General features: G+C 49.2%; 1 protein-coding gene across 1 annotated transcript; it reads right to left on the bottom strand.

Moving 5' to 3' along the window:
- Positions 1 to 1,613: 1,613 nt before the first annotated feature.
- Kdf1 (keratinocyte differentiation factor 1) lies at positions 1,614 to 9,421 on the bottom strand. Its single transcript, XM_010632825.3, has 4 exons — positions 9,341 to 9,421; positions 3,366 to 4,430; positions 2,783 to 2,857; positions 1,614 to 2,258 (listed from the first exon to the last, which is right to left on the bottom strand). The coding sequence occupies exons 2-4, from the start codon at positions 4,396 to 4,398 to the stop codon at positions 2,176 to 2,178; spliced, it is 1,191 nt and encodes a 396-aa protein (XP_010631127.1). The 5' UTR covers positions 4,399 to 4,430; positions 9,341 to 9,421; the 3' UTR covers positions 1,614 to 2,175.
- Between the last annotated feature and the right edge of the window lie 794 nt (positions 9,422 to 10,215).

Below are 10,215 nucleotides of genomic sequence, written 5' to 3'. Positions count from 1 at the left end.
AAAAAAAAAAAAAAAAAAAAAAAAAAAAAAACCTAGCTGGATATAATGATTTGATATAATGATTTGATTTTTTTTTCTCTAAGACAACCACCTACCCCTGAGCCCTGAATTAAATGCTTTTCAAACCGTGGACTATTTCCTAGGGGCAAAAGAGCAACAAAGGCTTGGATAACACTGGCTCGGGAGAGGGAGACAGGCCTGCCTGAGCTTCACTTCTGCTGTGTGGGACAGGGACCTGGGTGGTAGGCAGGGTGAAGTCTGGTGAGGCCCACTGGCTCTGACCTGGAGCTCTGCACATTCTAGGCCTCCTTGGTGGGCCAGGCCAGAGGTATTCACCTCTGCCCAGATCCAGCCTCTTAGAGCTGGCCTGGCCCTGCTCCAGCTAGAGTGGAGGTCATGGAGTGCAGGGGCCAAGAGGTTACAGCAATACCTGGCTTTGTCTGTTTCCCAAGCTTGATCAGCCCTTTTTTTTCTGGGAATGCAAACAGTGATTCACAAGGCCCTTTGGAAAGTGGTGTTCTATGGTAAGGGAGTGGAGGGACCAGTGTCTCACTCCTACTCTCCACTCTGGTGCACTGTGGTTATTTCTTTCATTCATTTGTTCATTTAGTGGTGCTGAGGATGAACCCCTCACACATGTTAAGCAAGTGTTCTACCATCGAGCCATACCCCAGCCTGGACGGTTCATTCTTGTGGAGGCCTTGACCAGGAGGAGGAGACAGCAGAATCTAAGGAAAGCGACAGACTGCTGGAACTACGACTAGTTCCTGTGATCATAGCCCCAGGGGCCCATCCTGTGCCTCTAATAGGAAACTGAATAACAAGTTGTTTTGTGTAGTTGCTTTCCAAGCCATGCCCCTGGTGGTGTTGCAATAAAAAAGGCTTTGTTTCCTAAGCTACATAGAGAGACCCTGTCTCCAAAAAATAAAATAACCTGGTGTGGGAGTACTCACCTGTGATCTCAGCACTCAGGAGATGGCGGGCCATCTGAGTTCCAGACTGGTCTGATACGTATATGAGTGTCTCGGCACCCCCTCACCAAAACAAAAAAGGACAGGGCGCCAAGTTAAGGGAGAGGGGGATCCTGATCATCTTCCAGCTTGTTTTCAGTTGAGGATGGGCTGGCAGGCCTACCCCAGCCTCTCCAAGAAAGGGCTAACAGACATGCCTGTGTGGAGCGCTGGGAAGCATCTTGAGTGTGGCTGGGGATTTTCACAAGGTCAGCTTTGGGGTCTTGCCAGCTAAATGACTCAACTTAATGACTTCTCTAAGCCTTGGACTCCCACTCCAGTTGCTAGAAAGGCCCAGATAACTGAAAGCCATGGTGCTCTGTTCACATTAAGGGAGAGTACAGGCTCTAAGGATGGAGCGGGGCGGGCAGCAGCTGGCCAATGACTAGGAACTTGGAGAGACTTAACGAGTGGCTACAAATAGGCCACCCTGCAAGCAGAGGCAGTCGACTAGTCTTCCCTAGAAGAATCTGCAGTGACAAAAACCCCTTGCCAAACCATTTGCCGGTATAGACCCTTCTTGGCCCTTTATCTCCTAGAACTTGGAGTAAGCCTAAGATAGACAGTATTGTTCCCACCTTATCTGCAACACTGAGCCAGGCTGGCTGCCTAGGTCCTGGGCAGCAGTTAAGCAAGGCAAATGGGAGAGAAGGGACTACGTTGTGGCCCAGATGACCAGGCAGGCATCTGTTGTCTGAACTTGCAAACACTGTCATGTTAACATGTACATCGGTCAAGAACCACAACAAACCACTCAACAGAACGTACGGTCGAGTGGGCACTGTCCACAGAACACCATACAGAGGAGGCCCTGCCCACCCCCAACCTAGTCCACTGAAGCTGCTTTTAAAGTTTGCACATGTGCCTAGGGTAACAAAGGGATGGAGTCAAGTGTTCAGCCCCAGCAGGTAATGTCCCAGGTCCTTATTTCCATGATTAGGCCACAGGAAGGAGGAGGGTCAGGCAGGGGTCAAGCCAGCCGGGGCAGGGCATGTGGGCACTGTGACCCTGTGAAATGCATGTGGTCCAAGAACCAGTCAGCCAAGGCGGGAGGAACAGAGTGGGTACTGCTTATGGTCCGCCTTCCCCAAAGGGGTCTCGGTCCCTCTATTCTGTAGGCCATGCTTCTCCCAGGAGGGGTCCGGGCTGCTGCGCCCAGCAGGGGTTAGCAGTACACCTGGAGCAAGGGTGCCCCCGATGAGTCCGTGTCCGTGCCCTGGAAAGATGAGTCGTGGCTGGCTGGGTACCCTGGTAGGGGGAGGAAGCAGAGGCTCAGAGAGGTGAAGGAGCTCGTTCAGGGCCCACTGCTAGGAAGCAGCCTGCTGAGAAGGAATAGAGCAGGGCTGGAACCTGGTCAGTCATCCTGCCTGGGAGACCCACTCAGTTGTGACTTCTGATCCCCAGCCTCCCTCTCTGTAAAAGGGTAATGACCCTGCTCCCCGGGTGTGAGGGGGGCGTTGTGAAGGGACAGAAGAGAGTAGTGGAAACCAAATAACTTTGGCAGAGGCTGGATATCCTGTACTCCATCTTGCTCCCCAGGGACCCGTCTTCATTAGAGATTAGGTAGGGTTGGATCACTTCTAAATCTTGTGTTCTGGACACCTGCCCCTTCCTTTAAGCCAGTTATAGCAATGGGATGGTTCTGTGCTGCTCAGGCCTCTCACACCCTTCTGATCTCATTCTTGCCCACCCCAAGAAGCTAGGAGGAGCATGTGTGGGGTCCTTAGGGTAGTCTCCCACCCTCAGCACTCCTCATCAGGTCCGGACCACACCTGGGGCTCCATATGGCCTCAGCTTCCTGGCGATGGCATCTGCTGTCGTCTCCTGGGATATCTGCACCATCAGTTCTGGGGGAGAGGGGACACAAAGAGCAGTGATCATTACCACATCTTCTCAACCCACTCCTCATTCTGCTTGTGACCCAAGTGAGGAGAGGACCACTTGCCCTGGGCGGGGCTAGAGAAATAATACTTAAACAAGGATAAACTGTGTGTGTGTGCGTGTGTGTGGTGGTAGGTAGGTAGGTGATTTGGTTACACCAGCCAAGTCAGAAGTCCAGACTCATAAGGGCCCTGGGTCTTATTACTCTGGCAGGTGGTAGCAGGAGAGAAGAAACCTGTTACGTGAGCTTGATGACCTGGAGAGAACTTTGTCCTTTCTGGGAATAGCAGTGGCCAGAGAGCCCCCAGGGTCTGCGTGCTCCTCCCAGTCTTGCTCAGACCTCACTGGGAAGGGGCAGAGTGGGAGCTGGGGTGAGCCATGCACAGGAGTTGAGAGGGAGGAGAACTGGGAATGGCTAAGGGGAGGACCACAGTGGCTACAGCCTCCCCACTGTGCCCCTCCGGCCCCACCTACCATCTTGGCTGAGACCTGAGCCCACCATGGTCTCATGGCCACTGTCTGGAGCGGCAGCAGTGGGGGCAGCAGCCCGGGCTGGGTGCCCCTCTGAGGTCTGTGGGCGAGTGCGACTCTTTCGGGTACTGATACGAATGATGCCACGCACAAGGCGGCCCTCAGCATCCTGCTCATCCAGGTGGTAGTCCTGTGTGATGCTGTTGATCAGGTCCGAGATCTTACTGGTCTTCTCCAAGAACACAGTGTCTGATGTGCACTTGGCCAGCTCATCGATCTGGTGGACGCTGAACAGCTCAGTCAGCTTCTTGAAAATGAGCACATCAATCTCCCGGCTTGACATGGAGCCACTTCCCATCTCGGGCAGGTCCAGGTCCGACTCGTGGAAAGAGTAGTACTCCTCAGAGCCACGGGGGCTGCTGGGAAGGGTGGTAGGCAGGCTGTGGCGCATGGGAGGGGGCTCGGCCAGTGGCTCCTTATAGCAGGAGTCCGCATCAAGGGTTGGGGAGGTGGTGCTGCGGTAGGGGTATACGGGGATGCCTTTGAGCTTGACGTCAGGGTAGCTAAAGCTGCTCCCCATGGCAGACTTGAGCCGCTGGCTATCCCTGGGGGGTGCACGGTCAGGGCTCGGGGGCACCCCATTGTGCTCCTTGGCCCAGTTATCTTCGGCAGCCCCCTGGACAGAGTCCTCAGCAGACAAGCAGGGGCTGCAGCCCCGCACACAGGTCCCGCAGCGCTGCAGGCAATCCCAGCAGCGACGGAAGCAGAAGGCAGCACGGCACCAGTCCCACCCCCAGGGCCGCCAGAGCAGGCAGCAGGCAGGGGGTTGGGTGGCCGGCTCAGCAGATCCAGAAATAAAGGTAATGCTCTCTGGCCCTCGGTGGCCAGGGTCCTTGGAGTCTGGCCTACGGGTGCGTCGGCCTGGTGGGGGCTGGGGTGGCTCATCGTAGGTCTCCAGGCATAGCTCTGTCGGCCGTTCCCAGGGTCCTAAGCGAGCCGGCCCAGATGACGGGCGAGGCTGTCCTGGCCGGGGCATGGCTCACTGCATGGTTTGCTGTAGCCAGGCACCTGCAGGGGAGAAGCCAGGACCAGAGGTCAGGGACAAGCTGCTGGGTTGACCCAAAGAGCTTCATCAGACTTCTGGCTTCTAAAGAGGCCTGTGATATGGATGGGTCAAGGATGCCCATATACCCACATCTGCTGTGCTCTTCTCTCCCAAAGTAAAAATTCTCTCTGTGGTCTAAGATTTTAAAATTTACTGGGACTTCACACCCATTGAATGGCTGTTATTGAAGGAGAAAGAGAGGGGGAAGGAGGAGGAGGAGGAGGGGAAGAAACCCAGAAAATAACACGTTAATGAGGATGTAGATAAATTAGAATCCTTGTACGTTGTTAGTGGGAATATAAAATGGTACAGCTACTGTGAGAGACAACATGGCAATTCCTCAACAATTTAGCCAGGTGTAGTGGCACATGCTGTAATCCCAGCACTCTGGGAGTCTGAAGCAGGAATACTGCAAGTTTGAGCTCAGCCTTTGCAATTTAGAGTCCTGTCTCAAAATAAAAAATAGCTGGGTGTGATGGTGCACACCTGTAATCCCAGCACTCGGGAGGCTGAGGCAGGAGGATCGCTGTGAGTTCGAGATCAGCCTGGGCTACATAGTGAGTTCCAGCTCAGTCTCAACTACACAGTGACATCTGCCTCAAAAAACAAAACAAAACAAAACAAAACCAATAAACAAAAAATAAAAAATAAAGGGCTGAGGATGTAGCTCAGTGGTAGACTGCTTGCCTAGCATTTGTGAGACCCTGCATTTGATCCCCAGCACCGTTAGAAAAAAAATTAAATGTAGAATTATATGATTTAACAATTCCAGATGTACAAAAGAAAACGTAACTTGAACAGGTATTTTTGTACATTCCTATAGTGAAAACAACACAAGTATCCAATAACAGATGAATGACTAAACAGTGTATGGTATATCCATATAATGGAATATTATTCAGACATAAAAAGGAATGGAGTTCTGATACATGCTAAAACATGTATGAATCTTGAAGACATAATAATAAGTGAAGTAAGACAAGGACAAATATATTCTTTTATATGAGATATCTAGAACAATCAGATTCAAAGGGCCAGAAAGTAGAACTGTGGCTGCCAAGGCAGGGTGAGAGTGGGGTGGGTAGAGAATTAGTGTTCAATGGATGTAGAATTTCTGATAGGAAAGATGAAAAAATTCTGGAAATGGTTGTGATGTAAATATTTTTAGGTCTATAATATTGTACACTTAAAAATAATTTTACAAAAGAATTAAAATGCAAATTTTCCACTTTTTTTTTTTTAATGCTGCTGAGGATCTAATCTTGTGTGTATGCCGGGTAAGTGCTCTATCACTAAGCTACACCACCCAGCCCCTATAATACTAATTTTTTCTTTTTCAGCAGTACTGGGGCTTGAAACCAGGAGCGCTCTACCACTGAACTATACCCCAGCACTACTTTTTTATTTTACAGCAGGATCCTATTTAACTGCCCAGTTGGCTGGGCTTGAACCTATAGTCTTTCTGTCTCAGCCCCCAAGTAGCTAGGATCACAGGCATGTGCCACTATGCAAAGCAAAAGTGGCACTTGTACCACAAAAAATGTTCTCTGATCTCACTGTTGAAAAATAATTTCTCTGGTGGCCCAGTGCTGAACCTCTGAGGCTGCTTAACAAATGCCTTTCTACCTGACCTACTATGGAAACTGGTCATGACCACTTTCCTTTTTCTATCCTTCAAGTCAGGCATGGAGTGGTCCTCTTCAGTCTGACTCAGATTTACACTCGTAGAACATTTAAGAACAAGCGGTTTTGCTGCCTTTGATTAGACAAGAAAACTGAGGCTGGTCCTATGTCAGTTACTGTAGAACCAAAGATAAATGAACTGCAGACCCTGTTCTTGATGATTTACACATGATTTTATAGGAAAAACAGATATTTAAAATTAAAAGCTGGGACCGGGGATTTAGCTTTCAGTGGTTCTGCCACTTGCATTGCAAGCACAAGGACCCGAGTTTGATCCCCGGTACAAAATAAATAAATTAAATTAAATTAAATTAAATTAAAAGCTTATGGATGCCAGATATGGTGGAGCACACCTGTAATCCCAGCACTTGGGAGTCTGAGGCAGGAGGATTGCTGTAAGTTCAAGGCCAGCCTGGGCTACACAGCAAGACCATTTTTCTGTTTTAAAAACCTTATAAAATGGGCCAGCTGTGTTGGTACATGCCTGTAATCCCTGCACTCTGGGACACAAAAGAGGAGGGTAGCAAGTTCAAGTCCAGCCTGAGCAACTTAGTCACTTAGTGAGATCCTGTCTCAAAAACAAAACATAAAAAAAGGGCTGGGATTGTAGCTCAGTGTGAAGGCCTTGGGTTCAATTCCTGGTCCTGAAAAAAAAAGAAAGAAAAAAAGAAAGTTTATAAGATAGATAATGTTGGATTGGTTACAGCACTTTCCTCGAATGTGTGAAGCCCAAGGTTCCAGTCCCAGCAACACCTAAAAAAACAAAACAAAACAAAACAAAAACACATAGGATATATGAGGCATTATGGGAGCAAATAACTGCCTTAGGGAGTCGGGGAAGGTTTTGCAGCAGGTGTTTGAGAGGGGCCTTAAATCACAGGTAAGGGTTTGCTGGGCAGTAACTGTCCTTAGCCTGTCTTTACTGAGATACAGATCCTTTGTCCTTTTATCTCTGATTTAATGAGATTAGTGTCCTAAAAACTGGTGATGCATGAGGAACAGGGACTGGGCACCAAGATATCTGTATTCTAGTTCCAGTTCTGGCCCTTACAAGCTATGTGCCTTGGGCAAAACAATGCCACCTCCCTAAACAGGGCCACCATCATCTCTCACACAAATGCCTCAATGCCCCTATTCTGGCCAGCTCCAATCTCTTCTGCTTGTTGCAGTCAGTGAAAAGTTAAACTACAAATCTTCTGGTAGGCACCACTTTAATCAAAGTTAGTATCAGCCAGTGAAAAGTTAAACTACAAATCTTCTGGCAGGCACCACTTTAATCAAAGTTAGTATCAACAATAACGGGATGAAAGGACATCAGGTACCTCCTGATGCCATGCACTAAGAAGAATACATCACTTTGAAGGATTCTTGCCAAAAATGCATAGCCTGAATGTAATCATGAAGAAACACCAGACAAGCCCAGCTTGAGACAGGAGAACTAAATACAGTGTTACCTGGAACGGGATCAGGATTAGGAAGAAAAACTAGAAACTACATAATGTTAAAAAACTAGAAACTGGATAATTGGTAAAATTAGAAAATAGACTACATTATATAATAATAACATCAAATTTCCTGAATTTGATTACTATAATTATTTAAGATAATTTCCTCATTCTTAGAAAATACCAAAGCCCTGAGAGGTAAAAGAATATGATGTCTGCAACCTAATTTCAAAAGTTTCAAACCAACCAACCAACAAATGTCTGGAAGCAGCTGGGTGCAGTGGTGTATGCCTGTAGCCCTAGTCACTCGGGAGGCTAAGGCAAGAGGATCACAAGTTCCAGACCAGACCAACCTGGGCAACTTAGCAAGACACTATCTCCAAACGGACTGGGAATGTAGCTCAATCCCCAGTACCACAAAACCAAGTACTGGGTTCAATCCCCAGTACCACAAAACCAAGCAAACAAAACAACAACAACAAAAAAACAAGCTATGGGCAGACAGAGGAGGAGGGCAGTAACATCTGCTACTGATGGATGGCGAGGATACAGTTGTTCCACTCCTCTGACCCCACTCAGCACTCCAACAACTGCGAGGACCCCTCATCAGAGGCAGCCCCTCTCTCCCGGCCTTCTGCTGGGTTCTCTGTGGGCTGGCTCAGCCTTGTACCCAGTGTTCCAGGATAAGCCTGTCCACCCAAGCATGTGGGCTTGAGGGGCAGAGCCTGTGTTGGCTTCCCTTCTGATTCAGTCTGGAAGAAGTTCAGGTTAGGAGAAGATTCAGAGGACAGAAGCTTTCTCTGTGGCCTCAGGATAAAACCAGAACCATTGGGTGGAAAGAAAAAGGATGTAGGCTCAATCTGACCAGAGTGGAAACCAACAGTCTTGGAGGAGGGGGTACGTGAAATCCCATCTCCAAAGGTGTGCAAACTGAAACTGGAGTGACTCTGAAATCCTTCAGAACCCAGAGGCATTTGATTAAAAATTTTCCTTGGTTCGGACCAGGGATTTAGCTCAGTGGTGCCGCCAGCTACCTCACATGCGCAAGGTCCTGAGTTTGATCCCCGGTACCAAAAAATTTTTTTCCTTGGTTTGAGCAACGTAGTGCTGGATTCATTCATTCACTCAGTTAAATATTTACTGAAGGGCTGAGTGTGACAGCACATCACTGTAATCCCAGTACTCTGGAAGGCTGAGGCAGGAGAATCGCTAGTTTGAGCCCTACCTCAACAACTTAGACCATCTCGCAACAAAAGAAAATTTACTGAAGGCCTGCTCTGTGCCAAACACTGTTCTAAATTCTGTGGATACAGTAGTAAAATTTTGCACACTAAACTGATCATTGATGGCTTACACTGTTCTAAGTGCTCTGTCTGTAATAAGCCAATTCATTCTCACAACCCTCTTTGTAGTACTGTAACCATGTTGAAGCACTGAGAGGTTAAATAAGTTATCCAAAGCCACACTTCTGTGTGTACTCAATTTGGCCCCAGACTCTTCACTGTCCTTCCAAGCTCTCAAAAGAAGAATCTTCTCGGGCTGGGTATTTGGCTCAGTGGCTCCGCTGCCTGCTTCACAAGCACAAGGTCCGAAGGTTCGATCCCCAGTACAAAAAAAAAGAAGCGTCTTCTCCTCTACCCCATCCCATCTGTTACTTGCAAGGAAAGGGGCAGTCAAAGCTGCGGGCTGCACAGACAAGACTCTGCCCAGGAGAGCCTGCAGAAAGAGCACAGAGCCTTCCATACCTTTGGTGGGAGTGTGTACACCGATCAACCACACTGAGCTCCGAGGTGCCTGGCTTGGTAAGAGCATCAATAGTCACTGACCACGGGCTTGGTCATGTTTCCTTCCTCACTTCCAAGGCTTTAGGACTCACTGCTGTTGATTAAGTGTATCCATTGTATTTATTGTTGGGCCCGGGACTGTACTAAATGTTGAGGAAACAGCAGTGAATGGGCCAGAAACAGGCTTGAACCCAAGACTTTCACATTATTTAACAATCGCCCTGTGAATAAATATTACATTATCCACTTTACAGATCAAGAATCTGGAGCTCTGGCTGGACATAGTGGTGCATGCCTGTAATTCCAATACTCAGGAGGCCGAGGCAGGAGAATTGCCATGAGTTTGAGGCCAGCCTGGGCTACACAGGGAGTTCAAGGCCAGAATGATCTACATAGTGAGCCAGTGTCTCAGAACAAGAACAAAAACAAAATTTAAAGCACCCCAGGGTCTGGTGGTTCCTCTGCCACCCCACACTTCACTGATGCTTGCCTCTTTCCCCTTAGCTCTGTGGACACACATGCTCAGGGTTCTGTCTCCGCACAGTCCCCTTCTCTCAGGGTCCCCAGGGCAGGCCGGCCACAGCAGCACCCGCCCCACCCCTCTGTCCAGCCAAGTCTCGAACACAGTCCGGGAGGAGCAGCCCGGCTCACGACCCTCGGCTCGGACGCGGGACGTCGGTGCATCCTTCCCCGCAGGGGAGAACCAGATGCCTGCACGGCCCCCGGACCAGAGCAGACTCTCCGCCAGCACTGCCCTCGGGGCGAGCGCAACCCTGACCAGCGGCAAGGTTTCTACCGGCTCCCGGGTCCTGACACCGGTCCCCGGGGTGGCACTG

The sequence above is a fragment of the Fukomys damarensis genome, unplaced genomic scaffold (genome assembly GCF_012274545.1).
Source record: "Fukomys damarensis isolate Sample0158 unplaced genomic scaffold, DMR_v1.0_HiC HiC_scaffold_23, whole genome shotgun sequence".
NCBI lineage: Eukaryota > Metazoa > Chordata > Mammalia > Rodentia > Bathyergidae > Fukomys > Fukomys damarensis.
This window is presented reverse-complemented; position numbering and strand designations above follow the sequence as displayed.